The 18,325-nt window shown below is 41.4% G+C and overlaps 1 protein-coding gene across 1 annotated transcript; it reads right to left on the bottom strand.

The window, feature by feature from the left end:
• Positions 1–1,481: 1,481 nt before the first annotated feature.
• Positions 1,482–13,896, bottom strand: pdgfbb (platelet-derived growth factor beta polypeptide b). The gene is made up of 8 exons (XM_084371664.1): positions 12,829–13,896; positions 7,696–7,792; positions 6,693–6,749; positions 5,155–5,348; positions 4,850–5,038; positions 3,970–4,756; positions 3,652–3,805; positions 1,482–3,238 (listed from the first exon to the last, which is right to left on the bottom strand). The coding sequence occupies exons 1-7, from the start codon at positions 12,892–12,894 to the stop codon at positions 3,669–3,671; spliced, it is 1,527 nt and encodes a 508-aa protein (XP_084227790.1). The 5' UTR covers positions 12,895–13,896; the 3' UTR covers positions 1,482–3,238; positions 3,652–3,668.
• Between the last annotated feature and the right edge of the window lie 4,429 nt (positions 13,897–18,325).

Below are 18,325 nucleotides of genomic sequence, written 5' to 3'. Positions count from 1 at the left end.
AACGGGAAGTAATGGAGTCACGTACAGGGGGATTAAGGTTGAGACGCGGATGCTAGACAGATTTCTGAAAAATTCCCACTTTAAAGCTTGTGATTCTTCTTACAAATTGTGTCGAGCCAAGGGGAAGAGCGTGTTAAGGCCATAATTACAACTGCAGACATAAGTAAGCCTCCTTTACTCTAAAGATGGTTAAATTCTGAGGGTATTAGCATTTATTATTCTTCAAAGCCATCCCTCGTATGATTCCAGTTAGACAGGGGAGCAGATGACTTCTTGACTTGATAATTAGCAGACATAACTTCGCAGCTGGCTGCTGACTTAGGGCTTTTTCGCGGCCAAGAGTCAAGTGGGTAAATGTGAAAAACAAACCACAAAAAGAGTGCGTGCCAGAGTTCACCTACAGTACACCAACCCCCACTTTTTTTTATTTTCTCTCTCTCTCTCTTTTGTCAGATTGAACAGACCTCACTCTGAGTCAATATGATGTCTCTGGAGAGCCAAACTTAGTAAATAAATCCACCTGCTAGGAAAGTCAGAGGGTTCACTGGTGTCACAAACAGGTCAGCACCTATTCTAGTGACTTCTAGTGTGTCCTCCAATAGTTTACTGTTCAAAAAAACACCTGCTTCCTGATTATAAGCTGAAATTTTTATCTCTAGCCTCAGAATCTCACATGAATCGTCACATAAATTGGGCAGTGACCCTGAAGTTGTACAGCTGTGCACGCTGTAAGCCAATTGTTTTTAGACATGCGAAATTTGGGACATTTATGGTACGAATAACTTTGACGATCCTCTGACTTTTCCTCTATGAGATTGCCTTTTCTTTTTTTACATTTAGTAAGATGCTTGGACAACTACTGGATTGATTGAATTGGTTACAAACACTTTGGTGATCCCTCAACCGTTCATCAAACACGCTCATCAGGATAAGTCCCAGCGTGGGCCCTTATATCAGAAAAATTATATATTGTTGTTGATAGCAAGAGATGTATAATGTTTGAATTTTGTCATGATTACATAATTGTTATTGTTTTTCTTCATTTTGAAGATTATTTTTTAACTGGAGTAAGTAGCAATTTGCCAGAAAACTGCTAAAGTATATCAGGTATAAAAATACGTCATTACAAAGAATACACACCCAACAAGTGTCGGGCTATACTTCATTCTCCTCAACCTCAGGTGTACATTGTGTCTTAGTACTAATTAGCTAATCGTAGCATGCTAACACGCTACACATAAACATTATACCTGATTAGCATTAGCATGTTAGTACTGTACTACATTGTACTATGTTAGCTTCGAGCTCAAAGCACCGCTGAGCCAAAGTACAACTTCACGGAGATGCTAGCATGACTGTAGACTTACATGTTGACATTCATTGTCGGCACATTTCATGACAAAACGTTGGCCTTTTTGGAGGCGGGCTCATGGATATATGAGGAAAAACTTGGTGAAAAGGAATAAAAACACAAAACAAAGTAGATTTAAGCACATTAGCTTCTTATACCCATATGAAAAATAGCATTAGGTGGCAAAGTTATCACAAACATTCTGTTTTTTCAACATTTCTTATAATAAAACAGACAAAATCAGTAACAGTTTGTAAGTTGGCATGAAAAATTTACAAGCCGTTCTTTTCAATAACTTAAGATGTTTGGATGATAATGGATTATTGGAGACTAGTAGCATCACCGGTGTGTTACTATGTGTTGTAACTAATGGAGATATAAAGGACAAGAAAACAATATGTAGTTTGGAAAATGTGTCTTTTTGCTGGACTGATTGACTTGTTTGGACACTTTTTGTTTCCTGTAAATGGAATGTCAAAAACAATGTGTTATAGATTATTAAATCAAAATACGGTGGGGGTCAAAAATGTGTCTTTCAGCTCCTCCCAGAGTTTAAAAGGAATGTTGTTGATTGTTTCTACCAAAAATGAATCAGTGGAGAAAAGAGACGTCTTTATGAAAGAGAGAAACAGATAGATGCCTCTACATGAGTACTGAGATGCATGACAGAAGTGTAGGTGTGGGCACAAGTCCATACACACACTATACCACACACCTACGCATACGAAACAAACACATGCACACGTTTTTTTAAATAGAAGTTCAACGATGCATGATCCTGGGAGGTCACACGAGGTTTTCATCTTCTCTTAAAAAACCTACCCGCCATCGTGATGGATTATATCTCAGCCACATGTGTCACCTTGTTTGCAGTATTTGTATAGAAAGTTAATCCACAGTAATGGTAGAGATAAATAAATAAAAACATAGCCTGATGTCAGGTCACAAGTGTAACACTATCACTTAGTATTCAGATAGCACCCTTTTCTTCACACTTGTGATGAGATTTTGAAAGTAAAAAAAAACCCACTGATGCAACATTTGATGTTTTTGTTCTCTGATCACATCTGTGTGACTCCAGTGTTTGCAGTTAGTTAAATATAATTAAATATGGTTAAAGTGAAACCATCGCTGTGTTGCAGAGCTAACAAATGATATCAGGCCTTTGAACGGTGAATCTACACGGCTTTATCTTCCCAACACGGAGCACTGAGTATGTCTAGTGTGTCTATCGCACATCACAAATACTGCTCATTTAAGTCAACATTACCTACTGTTGGAGTCTATCCATGATTGTCTCTAAGATTATCAGAACACAACAGATTCTTCAACAACACAAAAGAGTTCTGTCCATTGTCATGTCCATTTTTCCACCAGATGCACTTTGTAGTCCAGTATGCTTGCGGTTATCACAAAGTCTTTCAGCAACAAACTTTGTCATTTAAACCTCGTATAGATTCGGTTCTGTCAAAGTCTAAGTGCAGTTTCTCTCTGTTGATATCAAAACAAGGTTTCCAGAAGATTTTTGAAATTGCACTGTTTTCCACAGCTCTAAGCCGATGCAATTTCAGTCCCCCACAGCTTCTGTGCTTGCACACAATTCATGAGTCTTCGGCTGCCGCTCGATACTTCATACCAACGACTGTCGTTGTGGAGGCAAGTGTTCTCTCGACAAGGTCCACCTTTCATTTATATTCCATCTTCTCCTTCACCTCGTCGTACTCCATACAGGTGTGGTTACAGGTTCAGCAGACAGACATTAGTAGTGTTACGGAGGAGATCTCACAGGACGAGCAGGTTACTGACAAGTGAATAAATACTTATATGAAGGGAGTCACTCTTCTTCACCTCTGGATCCATGAAATACACCAAGTTCACTTTGTGTCCCTGAGGGAGAAACAGGAAGATAAACCTTAAACTTTGCACATACTGGCAATCAAATATTAAGTGCATTAAAGTTCCCATGAAACAGCTTGCAGAGTGATATTTGCTTCTTTATATCGACAGTTCTGGCCCCAGAAACACTGAAGAAACTGGAGAAAGGGTTTCATTGGATGCCCCCTTGTGCAAGATGCGTCATCAACATTTTTTTATTGTTTTGCAGGAAACGACAAAATCTAAATTACCATTAAGAATACTATTAAAATGACTTGTTTGTTATGGTTGGGCCACTAACTCCTGGAGTGGGAACTTATGGGAACTTAATTTATTAGAAATAATACACTCATTTATTCAAAGATCATCGGTTCATAAATTAATTTATCTTTTTTATTTTATTTTTTAACATTATGTGAACTCACCTGGGTTTGTCTGACTTCTACATTAGCATCGCTCTCATAGCTGCCTTGCTGATCCGTTTGCGATTCTTCCTCATCCTCCTCCTTGGACGGGCTGGGGGTCTGGGTCCTGCTGGAGCTGACGGCTGCCGCGTTGTCGTGGTAGTGGTTGTTGTCGCTGTCAGAATAGGATTTAGATGTTAATAAAAAAAATATCAAAAATCTATGACTTCATGAAAATACTGGTGAGGGCAACAACGCATCAACAGCACATCATTTTATTTTAGGTATTTCCCCCCTTAAATTCTTATTTAACCCAAAGTATTAAAACACGTCTATTACCTGGTTTCTGAGTTGTTATTGTTTGTAGATGATGATGATGATGTTTACCATGCAGGTGATGCTGACTATCAGTTTCCTTTGCTCTCTGCCTCTCCCCTTCTTCTCGTTTCATCTGCTGCTGTCTCAGTATCTCCTTCTCTTGGTCCAGCCTCTTGTGGAGAAGCAGGAGCTCTTTTCTCTCCTGCTCCAGTTTTTCCTCCTCAATCTGTAATATCCTCACCTCGTCAGGAGTCTCATTGTCTCTCCGTCTCGCCTGTTCTCGAGGCTCTGGATTTGGCTCTTTGGTCGGTTTGAACCTGATCCCCACTTTCTCACTGGTTGCCTCAGTAGGCCTGAACTTGTTGGATTTGTCTTCTTGCCATGATGGACTCTGTGTTTGTGTGCCTTCGGCCCTGCTCCTTTCTCCCTGGTTAACTGTCCCTTCAGTCCTGTCGTGCAGCAACCCATCCCCACCTTCCACCAACTTGTCCTTTTCCTCAACGCCATCATTATCCAGTGAGGAAACAGTCTTGTTACCATCTGAGATCCTCTCGACATTCTCCGGATTCCCAGTTTGGTCTTTAGTCCCAAGAAGCCTGGTGGAGTTATGTGCCCAGTGTGGACCAAAAATGATGCCCTCTCCAGAGCGAGATGCGTCCTCCCCAGCCAGGCTGTAGCCTTCCTCGGTCTGAGTGAATGTGTCTCCTCTGGGGCTCCACTGCTGTTCCAGGAGATCTTCCAGGTGGGCCCTCTGGTTCTGCTTCAGCTCATCCCACTGGTGGAGTTCATCTTTGGAGTGCACCTTGACCTTTGACAATAAAATTCAACAAATTTAGTTCAGCTAAATCTCACTATACTTCTTTGAAACCTGATAGCATGCTAAATAGCATTAATACTGTACCTGCTCATGTCCGAGCCCTTGGCTGAGTGTCTGGTTTCGATGTTGGTGGCTGTGTTGTCTGCGTGATGATTTCTTCTTGGGCACAGGAGGACGTGGAGCGGGCTGACACCGGCACTCCACATGATCAACTACCGACACCACTGCTTTAGCGTAAGTGGGTCTTTTGTTGATATACTCAATCTTCATGACCTGGACAAGATGAAAGGGAAGATGAGAGTCAGAGGATAAACATGGCGCCTGTTTGGGATGTTGTAGATGTAAATGTTTTGACATTTGTGTATGTTTCTGTGTTTCTGGTTGTTTACCTGTAAGTATCTGGTGTGCGTGACAACAGGGACACACTGTAGGCTCTTGGTGTTACAGCAGCCGGAGCAGCGCTGCACCTCGACACAGGGCGGCCATAACAGGAAGTTAGCGTTGCTACGGTCCAACATCGCCCTGGTGACCTCAACAACTTCTGTACGAACTTTACACAGAGCCTGCTGAGCCGGCTGGGCATCTGAGGAATGAGATATGACTGATTGTGAGCAATGTCACTCACGGCTGTAATAGTACTATAGTACTTTTGTGTCCTTCGTAGTAACTTTGTGTCTGTGTGTAGTCATTTTGTGTCACTTTGTAGTCACACTGTAGTCTCTTTGTAGTTGCTTTGCTGTCATTTTGTGTCCCTTTGCAGTCATTTTGTGACCCTTTGCTGTCATTTTGTGTCCCTTTGCTGTCATTTTGCATCTCTTTGTAATCATTTTGTTTCTATTTGTGGTCATTTTTATGTTCATTTTTAGTTCCTTTATGTGTATTTGAAGTCACTTTGTGTCTCTCTCCTTTAATTCTGCATCTCTTTGTAGTTGCATTGTGTCTCTTCGTGTCTCTGTGGTCATATTGCATCTCTTTGTAGTTCCCTTATGTCTCTTTGTGTCTCTTTGTGTCTCTGTGGTTATTTTGCATCTCTTTGTAGTCACTTGGTGCACATGGGACTCCTCATTGTTTGCCACAGGAATCTAAACCGAGTGTCAAATGAGACCTCTAATTACTTTCAACTCCATTGAGCTTACTCACTCATCCACAGTGGCTCACCTGGCTTGTTTTCATGGGTATTTATGGAGTAGTGTGATAAGAAGCTCTCGTCACTGAATCCCAATTTACCATTTTATACAAGAGTGGCTGCAACTTATGCAGCTCACCTACAACTGTCCCATATTAACACAGCGGGGTGTTTATAGCTGTTGCAGAGCAGAAACATCCAGGCAGATTTTAGTGTGAAACTCATGCATTTCAAATGAGTACATATGCTAAAACCTCCTCTGATCCGACTTGTTATTGCTTTGTACTCATCTGTTTCACATAAATATGAGGGGAATTCATTCTACTTTGTTTAACAAAGGTGAAATAGACTGCTCTATTTGAACATACAAGGACACCGATAGATAGAAGATGGGGCATGGCTTACATGTAGATTAATGAAGGGTCATTAGTATCTCCTCATGCCTGAGGGAATCCAGCAAAGTCACCCACACTGTTGTAGATTGGTGTCTAGTAATTCAGACATCTGCTTTATCATGAGCGCCAAAAAAGGTTAATGAGAAAGACTTTACCGTGTCACTAAAGCCATACTTGTCACATCAATCAACTCTCAGGAAGGCAGACTGAACACACACACAGTCCTCCACTAATGAGGATGGAGCACTTTTACATACATGGTGAAATCAGGAATCCTCCATGCAACACTACGACCTTTAATTAACCTAGCAGCAGTCCATCTCTTTCACAGTATGAAATTAAGTCACGCCTTGCATGTACTCTTACTCTTACTCTTAAAAAGTTAGGAGGTGGGGGGTTATCTCACCAAGGCTCCTTGGTAGTCTGTGACCTCCATTGGCTGCAGAAATCCCATCCTCCTCATCTGAGACAAAAACAAATACAGCATTTGATTTATGTAGACATGACAACTGATTTATGAGTGGATTGTGGTGTGTATTTTATTCGAAGGCCTTCTAGCGCCCTCTGCATGTGGGTGAGTAAATATGAGCATGCACAAGAAGATAGAGAAACAAAGAGGGTGTGGGGGTAGTTCATGTCACATGTGAGTGTGCACATGCAGGCAAATGGAGACCCAGACCTAAGTGTTGCACCGTTTTAATTCTCACCTTATATTTTGTGTATGTGTGTGTTTTTCCTGCTTCGTCTTTCATTGCATTTGTTTGCCTGAGTCAGTTTTATTACTGGTGATGTTCACTTGTCACAACTAGGGTAGAAAAGTAGCCTCTTACTGTTATTTAAAACATTTTATTTACATTGGCTAGTATCATGTAGTGAACTCTTGTTTACAAACTTTTGCCATTACAACTGTACCTCAAACTATACTGTAATGACAAAGCTGACAATTATGAGTGAACATTTTACATAAGTCAGCATATTGAGTGCATTAACTTTGTTATCTCTGCATCACTGGACTTCATTACTGATGTGTTGTTGAGTAAAAACAACATGTACTTTATGTCTAAACTGCTTTTAGGGAGTGACAAAGTTTTATTGCTTGACTATAAAGCATTTTGCATAAATGAGCTCCTCATACACACAATTAGTGATATGGGTAGAAGGAATGTTATTGTAACTATATAGTTAGGTTTAGGCATAAGATAAGAAATGGATTAGGGCAGATTGTGTTATAGTTGCTGAAAGGGGTTAAAGTGTTTGTGTTTAGGTGAATATTTAAGAAGTGTTAAGGTTATTATGAGAATATGGACAGAACATGTTAGTATCTTGGATAACTCCCCCAACACTGACTTCAATGGTTTCTGGTTTCAATGTATGTATGAGCAGTAATATAAGAGTGTGCAGGTCTTTACCTACGGAGTCAGTGAGCAGCAGCAGCTGAAGGTCCTCTATGGACGAGATGGGGCTGTTTCTAACCAGCTCCACCAGGGCTGCAGGCAGAGGGTCCCCCTGAAACACATGAGGATATATGATTTAATATATGAGACAAAAGAAACAAGACACATCACTCTAGACGTCAGAGAACATGATTATCGGAAAAAGCACAAACTATTCTTCTCAGGAAATGGAGTAAGACTGCAGAACATCTGCCATTTCACAAGTGTTTTTGTTAGTCTGTGTTTCTGCTCGAAATGTAAACAAGATGGTATCCCTTCTATCAAAAACCAAAACCCAACATTGAAAACTCTCTTCTGCTGTTGCTCTTAAACAGGTCTTTTTATATAACAACTAAATAAGTTTGTAATGCTGTGAGGGGTTTGTTTACATCAGTGATGGCAGGAAAACATATCAGGCCTTTAAACATTGTCCACACTAACTCAAAATAAAGGAATATATCACTAAGTGCGACAGCGTAGCTCTTTTATATGTTTTTAATAGTTTTTGGAAGACAATGGATTTTTTTTTGCATGGAGGCATAAACAATATCAGGTTGTGTCTCCACAGGAAATTCTTCCATTTCTGGTGACAAAGGACAACACAACACCTTAAACAACGTGCATTTGACTAAATATTTCCATACCACGACACTAAAAACCAAGCAGCAGCTCTAAATTGTGATTCTATGGACTGACTGTGGGTTTAACCCCCCCAGTCATTAATGGGTAAGACAGCTAGAGGGAGGGGGGTATTAACCAAAGCAGACACACAATGGTCACTAAGAGCAGGGTGAATGACTATTGGCGTTGTGTCTTCTCATCTGCTAACATTTAGGGGTCAAAGGAGTCAGGAAGGAGTCAGGAAGTGGGGGAAGGAGTGATACGGAGAGGAGGAGAGAAAAAGAGGTATAATAGATGAATAAAAGACGGGTTAAAATGGACAAGGATCAGACGTGGGTCGAGACACTTCCTCACATTGCTTTTAAACGCTGTGGATGTGCTTCATTTGGTTTGTCAGCTCACGGTGAGATGGAACCAATGAAGATGATCTCAAAGGAGCTGGTCTGGCTAGTGCACCAGTAAAGACAATGTTCACTTTCTTATTATTCTTATTAAAGTCGGCGGCCTTTACTTTTTTTGTGTTTGTAAGATTCCATTCAGGTTCTGGAGAATATAATGAATCCCTACGGGAAGCAGGTTTTAGCCAAAGGAAGCAGCCATCCATGCATGAACATGTATTCTCATCCTGCCCGTACTATACACCATTGACTTTGCCCCATTGTTGCTTGGACTTTTCAGAGAGTCAAACTGTCCAGCAGGGAAATGCCTGCTGTATTACGCTCACATCTCTGCTGCGGAGCTGCCCATGCCCCAGAGGAGTCATCATGCCGATTTCTTCCCTTCGCCAACGGAGAAAATCTGCCTGCTTGGCTAATTGTGTCTGATGTTAATTATAGGATGTGTGCCTTTGTCCACAGTGGTGCCTGCTGTCATGACGATTTGTGTAGCAGGAAATACTAAATAAACACTTCGGTTCTGATAAACAAAACAGATGTAAACAGATTCAAAATCCCCAGACAGAATGTGTAAACACACATTGATGATACTTAACGGCAACTATGGCACAGAGATATGATCCATTAAATATATCAGATGAACTTTGACGATGATTCTATTGGAAGATTGTGGTTTGTTGGTGACAAAATATCTTCATCGGTCACACTGGCGTGCATGAAATGTTGTTACTTGCATGGTCTCAGACTTAAATGAATAAATACATGTATTTGCACCTTTGATTCCTGTTTACAATAATAAACATAATGTGTTATGAAACTGAATTAAAATGTACCAAATAATGTGTTGGTGCACCTAAATGAAATAGTTTGGCGTGCAGCCATGACGAAAAGTTAGTCTGTAGACCTGACACGTGTCGTTTTTGCATTCTAAGCTAGCCTAACTTGTTAGCCTTAGTTAGTTAGACTTGTTAGTTTCTTAAAAAGGTCAAAGGTTGTGCCACTTTGAAATGCGGTCATTCAAGTTGGTAGCCATCGTTTAGAGCTGAATTTCATGTTGCACGGTCGCCATCTTGGCTCCCTCTCCCAGTTTTGGTGATAATGGCCGGGCACAGAAGTAAATTCACTTTATAATCGCATTGTAGCCCTCTGTTTTAAAATGAATCATGAAGTGCTTAAAGACTACCACCCCTAATAATTGGTAAAGAAGCACCCGATTCATTTTGACTGTTAATCAACAAAGAAGACTTTCTGCAGATCGACGTCTTAGAAAATGTCTTGTATAACGAAACTGTTCCCTATATTGTCCACAATAACGTTCCTCGTTCCATATCATGAGGGTTTAGGCTGTCCCGTATACTTTCTGTCATTTTAAAATAAAAATTTTGTCATGATCCAGCACAAATCACCTGAAGCGAGCTCCTATCCCCTGAAGGCTGTTGGACATACTGAGGAATGCCAGGTACAGGCAGCGGCTGTAGCGGGCAGGCGAGGAGAAGGAACATCTAATCGTACATAATTAGAGGGTCGAGTTTGCTGCCGGCGCAGCAGCAGCAGCAGCAGCAGCAGCACACGTGTGAGGTTTCACATGTCGTCAATGAAACTCTGCTTACACGTGCGCAATAACATATGAATGAATGTGATTTTAATTAATTCCTTTGTCATAATTTACCTTCTGAGGTGGAAAGGCGCCTGATGCAATTAAGGATAATGATCAGCTTTTGTTAACCAAAAGTAAATGTCTGGATTCCTCCGTTTGAATTCTCAGTATAAGTAGCACTTCATATATTAGCACGTTTTTTAATTATCACCCACTCGACACTTTCTCCTACAATAATGCTCTTTCTATACAGACTCCATCATTTCACAGCTGCCATACTATCACTTTAGACTCTAGCAAGGGGAATTCCTGGTTGTATACCTCAAAGCCTCTGTAGGCTTTCTTGCTCTATAACACTTGGCCTGTCAAATTTGATCTTTCCTTCACATGTGGTGCCTACAGAAGCCATAAAATAAAACGAGGGGTTGATGAAAGGGATTTAAAGTCATCCATCATAACTGTGTTTCACTCCAAGCCTGCCTTCATGTGGAGTCGTCCCAGTGATGGAAGACTATGTGTGTAAATTGTATGGGTTTAGTGAATTAAAGGAGGAATGAAACCACTTGTGATGCCAGAATTTGATAAGAAGCTAAAGGAATTATAAATTAGTTTTGTTGCATTTACCTAATCCAGTTTTATTGGTTTTACTTGAATTGACAGCTAATAGTTTGTGTGCAGAAGTCGTTCAGTCCTGTGAGCAAACTCACAGATGGGCTGTGCCCTCATTGTTGACTTGTTTAAATCTCCACTTCCCATGAGTGACTTGTTAACTGCGCGTGTGTTTTGACCCCGTTTAGTTTTACAACTGGCCGACACTGGCGGTTCATTGTGGGGCTGAATTGTGTGCGTCAGAAACAGAGATGAAATCTGAATGGAGGCAGAAATAAAGATAAAATCACACCCAAAGAGCGTCTGAACCTTCTTCTATAGGCTTTATTTTATCAAAAGAGGTCAAGATTTTTCTCTAAAATTAACATTATGTCAGTTATCCTCAAGCCTCACTTGACCTAGACAAGACCCTCGGTTAAGTTTTGTCTTCCTGTTTGACCTCAGCAGGCGGTCAGACTTCGCCCATCAATCCTGCGCCCATATTTCACCACTGCCTGCTTGTTTTCACAAGTTTTTAGGAAACTTTTTTCAGACAAACTTGGCATTCAAGGGTCCTATTTTGAAGAAAAGTTGATTTCTGAGTTTCATTTCCAACTCGTTAAATACTGACGCTTTGGGATTGTAGGTCGGGTTGGCCACCATCCCAATTTGACGAGTTGGGAATGACACTCACAAAATCAACACTTCTTACAAATAGGGCCGTTAAAAATGAAATATTGATATCATGTTGATAATACACAAGAAAATGATCCAGCACCTTAAATCTTGAATCATTTCCGTTTCTTTCTGTTCTCGCTTTGGTTGCCACGTGCCATAAAGCGGAAAAAGAGGAAGTAGACGCAGTAACTAGCTAGCTACTACCACAGCGTGTGGCTAAAATCATGGCGGAGTTGGCCACAATAATCGTGTCGTCATAAGCAGCGCTGAAGTGGTTCTCTGAGGCTGGAAACAGCAATAATAAAGCAAGTGCCTCATCTGTGTCACAAACTAGCTGAAATTGAAATGGGGTTCTGCATTTGTCTCCTTTTAAGTTTTTAGATGTCCAACATTCAGCAAGACAAGTGATTTTACATCGTGTTGATGAATGACCCCTACCAGATACATCTGCGTGCCGATTTAGAAAAAAAAAAGTGTCACTGCAACTGTTACTAACATGTGGCCTCTACATGTTCCAGTATGATGATGATGCTGCTCACTGACTGATTTATGGCCTCGTTCAACATCTGGAGCCTCATCCACGAATGCATCATTTGACCCACGTGGAGCATCCAGCTGTGAAAAGAGCCTATCATGGCAGGCCTCTGTTTCCTGGCTCATCACACACAGAGGACGACCTCTGCATGTGTCCGCCCCTGGGCATCCATTCATAATGCCGGTTAATGGGAGGAATAACAGTTATTTTCTGCGAGGAATCCCAACCCCATTCAGAATCACATAAGGAAAAGACTGGATTTTGTGATGAGGCGGGAATGAAGCAGGTGCACAAGTCCAGTAAAAATATTAAAAAAATCACCTGTATTTGATTACAACGCTGTTTTTTGAGCATTCTGTTTTACTTTTGTTAATATTACTCATAATTTAGGTCCAAAGGACAACAAAATGCTGCAGAATTATGAGCAAAACATACAGTAATTCACCATAATTTGAAAAATGGTGAGGTGATTCTTGGCTATAAAAGGATTTAAACATGAGTCTGGAGTAGTTGTAGAGAAGCTAGCATGATTTTATAGTACTTTAAAGCCTTTTCTGTCAGCGCTCGTGTACAATTTCCACCAAAACCCACTTGTTTCTCGTGACATTTGTAAAGCGTGACTCTAAACTCCTCACAGGTGCTCCTGTAAAGGTAAAGCATCACTTAAAGCTCCGTAAAAACTGACGGAAACTCACCTCGGCGACGCCAAACCGCAGACACGCCGCCAGCAACGCGAGCAGCAGCTGCACCCACGAGCTCATGTTGCTGCCCAGCCTCGAGCCTCTTCGACGGACCGGGCATTTATGGAGGCGCGAGAGTCCCTCTCTCCTCAGCACTGCGCGCGGGGGGACAGCGGCTCGCCCTGCGGGACTGCGCGCGCGTGGACCGCCCGTCCCCACTGTGGTCTCTCCAGCAGAGATACCCGAAGGAGGAGGAGGAGGAGGAGGAGGAGGACGACGAAGAAGAAGGCAGTCCCCCTTAAAATAAATTAAAAACTAAAAAGTTCCTCCGTGCTGGATTTAAAAACAAAGAAGAAAAAAAGCTCCAAATTTTAATTACTTTTCTTCAGTCTTCTCTATTTAATGGTTTTCTGCTACAAAAGGCAAATACGTTTAATTAATTAATTATTTAAAAGACATCTCCACGCAACAGCGATCAGAACTTCTCAGGGAAAAAAAAAAACTCTCCAGGACGAGCAGAAAGTAAGTAAAGTTTCAATTATTCCAAAGACGATCAATTAAAAAATCCAATTCTCTTCTCAGGGGGGTCTCTTTAACCGTGAAGCTTACAGGCTGAACGTCTCAAGTAACGTCGCACGCTAGTTTGCCGTCCTCTCCTTCCAAGGAGTCTTATCAATAAGCAGAGCTCGGTGCGCCTCAGCCCTGGACCTGCCTGATTACGCAGCGCTGGTGTTGGTGGTGTCGGTGGTGGTGAGGGACAGAGCAGATTTCCAAGAGTCTGCTGCTGGTCCGCTCGACAGTATCTCTCTCCCGCCCCCTGCCTGAAGAATGGGTGATAATGTGCGCACATGAGTCCACACAGCAGCCTCTCTGAGCAATGTTTCCTCTGTCGTGAATCATTTATTCAGATATTCCCGAGGCTGGGCCAAGTCCTGTGGGCTTGTCTGCTCATCTGCAGACTGTTTTGGCCACATGAGCAGAAATTTTACGGCACACGCAGCAAAATGATGAGTATTATCAACCCAATAGTGTTTATGCACAGTGGCATTAAGAGTGAGTGCTTTATTCAAGCGTCTTCTACTGTTTAGGTGACTTTACTCCACTACAGTTACTGAACAGCAGTAGTTAGGCTACTGTAAAAATAAATAAATACATATAAATTATGATTATTATTGCAGATCAATACCCAATGGTTCCAACTTGACAAATAACAACAGTAAATGCTTCAGTTCATCTGTATTTATGATATCTTCTGCACACTGGCTACTTTTACTTTTCATAATTTAAAGGAGCAGCTCACCCAAAAATCAATTATTTTTTGATTTTTCAATTATTATCTATTAGGCTGTTTTTTTTAACATTTTAAAACAAGTCCCCATCTACTTCAGTTGTTTAGAAGAATGCTGCAACGCTGTTTTGTTGTAAAGTTTCAGAAATGTTCTGTGGACTACGAAAATTCACTTGACTTTCCATCAGCATCAGAGTGAGTAGATAGTGACTGAATTTAAATTTTTGGGTGAACTGTTCCTTTAATTACATTCATGTAATTTTTACTTGAGAGAGATCTTGAATGCAGTACTTTAACTCGTAATGGAGAACTCTCTGCCTTTGTCATATTGCTGCTACTATTGCTAAAAGAAGCAATCTGATGATGTGTTCTGACTACGACACTGACTACTTTTATTTTTAATCATTTAAAGGAGCAGTTCACCCAAAAATGCTTACCCCAATACCAATCGAAAGTTGGGCAAAGTTTTGTAGTCCACGCTGTCATTGTCATATTGCTACTACTGTAGCTATTGTTTGAGGGAACAACACACCCATCAAACTTCTATTTAAAAAAAAAAATTCCAGCTCTTACCTTTTTTTTGTTTTACCTGCTGCTGATGTCCCATCCCCAGATGTCCCATTCCCGCTTGCAGTGTCTTGTCGTCTCCAAAGTCACAGTCTTGGTCAGAGACACTGTAAATCACCTCCATCCTGCATGATCTGGGGCCTTGGTCCGGACAAACTCTTGGTTCATTGGCTCCACGGCTAACTGAGTCATGAGCTGATAATCTCACATTAGCTAGCTGCAGTCAAACTTATCTAGCAAAGAGCAGCTGTCAGTTACCATAGTGATGCTGCCCCCTATGATTTGGAGCTAAGCTGTCATGAGACCATTATAACCGTGTCATGATTATTTGACCTCAGTGGTACAATTTGGACTTGACATTAAAATGTCATGAATTGTTATTACACTCTTAAATGCATTTTCACTCACTGTTTTAATTCATGAAGTTTATGTGAAACAAAAGATGCTTTAAGCAAAGTCAACACTCATGTATAACCAGAAGAGTAACCATGACCCTAAACTCAGCCTGTTGCATAACAGACCTTTATGTAGGTACTATTGCCGGAGAGGTCACAGGGATAGTTGCCATGCCAACTGACTCCTCTTGTTACCTCAGCATCACCGCTAGCTGGGCTATCAGGAAACAAAAGGTGTTTCTAAATATCACAGGAGTTATTCTCAGAGTCCTGACCTTTGACGGCCGCTCATGTTTAGGGAACATTTTTGAACAATGCCTGACGGTGACTCTGCATGTTCAAACTCAGCCCCAAAAATAGTATTTCAGCCAGCCAACCTCGAGGAGACGTGACGGGGGAAAGAGCAAGAAAGTTTTTTTATCATGGACGAAAACATTTGAAAGGTGAAGCTCATTAAACAATAAAACTGCTCAATAAATCCATGACTTATTTCTGACTGAAGGCATTTCAGACAGTCTGCTCAAACTCCACTGTAGTGTAGTCATGAACAACGTCCCCACAGTCACTCAGTCTTTTCTTCCAGTTCAATCATGGCCCGGTGAATAATAGGATGCCATTGTTTTTCTAACAAGAGTCAATGGAGGAAACAGCATGAGCTATGGAGCTATATTTACACTCTGCTTCATATTCGCACGTTTGGCCAAGGCCACTGGCTGTATTGTGACTTGGGATACCAGTGCAGTGAAACACTAAGGACACGCTGGTGATGCAAAGTGTGACACGGTCAAACGTCATATCTTTTTGTAGCCTATATTATAGTGATGTAAAAATTAAAGGTTAGATACAGTGTATATGATTTGAAACATTAATGTAGCAGCAAACAATTATTTTCTATGTAAAGATCGGAGGAATGGCGTCCTGAGCAGATAGTGACATCACACTCCCTCTTTGAGCTTCTCTGTTCTTTGTTGTGGCCAGGTGAGCATTTGAGTCCCTGTCTGTCCTCCCTGTGTCTGTTTTCAAAATGGCCGCCTAGTAAGAAACTTTCTCTCATATTACAGCCAATCAGTACACTAAAATATGTTTCTGAAAAGATTTTGTCCGATAACATCTAACAAGTCTAGAAAAGACGCATTGTTAAATCATTTTATTATAAAATGATTATTTATTATTTAGTGGAGGGCTACACTGGAAGTTCAGCATCTTTGTGGGTGAAAGTTCATATGCTGCTTTTTTTTTGTTTTGGTCTGAGATGCCGGTGCTGTTGTACGATATCTAGTGGCAGTGAATATCACCTTTAACCTTTAACTGTTACTATTCGTGTAGTTTGCCAAAAAAATACAAACACAGCTCGTCAAACCATACATCGTTAAAAGAAAGCTTAGATTCTTGTGATTCAGTTCATGTAAATCATTTCAAGATAAAACCACCAGGCAGGCGCAATCTCAAATGCTTTTTCAAGACACCTCATTTGAGCAGTTAGGAGCTTTTATGCCCGCCCTGTGGCCTGCAACAGCCAATGAGTGATTTCATCAACAGGAGGCCCGCTCCTTGTTCATCCCCTCTCTGTAGAGCCACTTACAAACAAGCCTCCAGCTGATTAACGCACCATGCGGCCAATGAGTTTTCAGATCTGTGAATATATAATTTAAATGGGTGTTTAAGCCATAAGCATGGAAATTAGGAACGTTTATGTAATTGTATTCAAATTTCTCTTTGAAAAGGCTGTTTTTCCACCTAAGCGTTTGTTTTTGAATACTTTAGACTGGGATAGGGTTTTAGACGTTTTAGTATGGTTGTACATACATTTCCAGAATTGGTAACAGGTGCCATTGATTTTTGTTCTAAAGTTCAAAAAGATATTTTCACTTGTAAAGAACAAAAACACTATTTTCTCCAAAGAGAAGAAAATAGGGATACAGTTAAGGGTTTAAATGGGTTCCTTCATTATGTTGTTTTTCTTCATCTTATGCTCTTATCCTATACTATCAGTGTTGCCATTTTTATGACTCTGCACACGTCAAAACGTTTTTTGTTTTTTTTTTATCTTATGCTCAGCTTGTGGCTCCCAAAACATGAGCGTGTGGTGTGTATGGTTTCTAAGGGAAAGGGGAAAAGGAGGAGGAGAAGGAAGAGGAGGATGAGGAGGGGGGGCGTTACAGGTTCTTGACTGGAGGTAGGGATTTTCCCACCGGGACCTGCATTCATATCACACTATAGTAGACTCTCTCTCTCTCTCTCTCTCTCTCTCTCTCACTCACACACACACACACACACACACACACACACACACAAACTGACTAACACCTGCGCCTGTAACATCTCACCACAATCCCTCTGAGAGAAGGCCATCCATCATTTTCTGCAGAGGCGACAACTTAATAAGAAACATCCATAAAAATACTGTACATGCATGCCCAAAGCTCAGCAGTGTGTGAGCGTGTGTGTGTGTGTGTGTGTGTGTGTGTGGGGGGGGGGGGGGGGGGGGGGGGTGTGTGTGTGTGTGTGTGTGTGTGTGTGTGTGTGTGTGTGTGTGTGCGTGTGCAAAGAACACACACTTCGGTCTCATAAAGGTATACATACAGACACGTGTATCTTAAGAAAGCTAAATGCATGCAGATACGCTCTTGCACTTGCACGTGCACACGCGTCTCAACTGTGCACACAAATACACACAGCCTCACTGAAGTTGCACATTAAGAGCCTTCACACATGTTAAAGTACTGTTGTGTGGAACACATCACACCCACTCAAACATTGGCTCACACACACACACACTCACTGTCCCGAGCTGACGACCAATTTGGCCATGAGCGGAGCACAGAGGGCCCTCTGTGCTTTACAATTGAGTGAGAAATGACAGCGCTCGCTCAAATATTTAAGAGCTTTTCAGAAGATCCGGAGAAGGTCAGAGCACCCTGAACCGATCTCCGATTGAACAATGATGACATTTGATTTCATGCGTTCTTCCGTCGTCGGCTGAAAAGCTTCAGTGGTTAATTTGACGCAGCAATCGCATATTTGACCCCCCACACACGGTCCGCGTTTGTAGATGAAAAACATGAATCTACTGTATTTGTGTTGTACAAGAAGTATGCGCACGTGTGTGTGAGTGTGTGTGTGTGCAGAGGTGCACGTTCGGCTGCCGTCACATGCATCAGTACAGAGAGGGGGACAATTGACCCTCGATTAGTCGTGGGGATAGACTCTCTCCTGCGCGTGTCTCTGAGATAATAGAGGATCATGTAGACCAAATGGACTA

Source organism: Pagrus pagrus (genome assembly GCF_965226575.1).
Source record: "Pagrus pagrus genome assembly, chromosome: 13".
NCBI classification, from domain to species: Eukaryota; Metazoa; Chordata; class Actinopteri; order Spariformes; family Sparidae; genus Pagrus; species Pagrus pagrus.
Note: the sequence above shows the minus strand (reverse complement) of the source record. Positions and strands in the feature narration are given on the sequence as shown.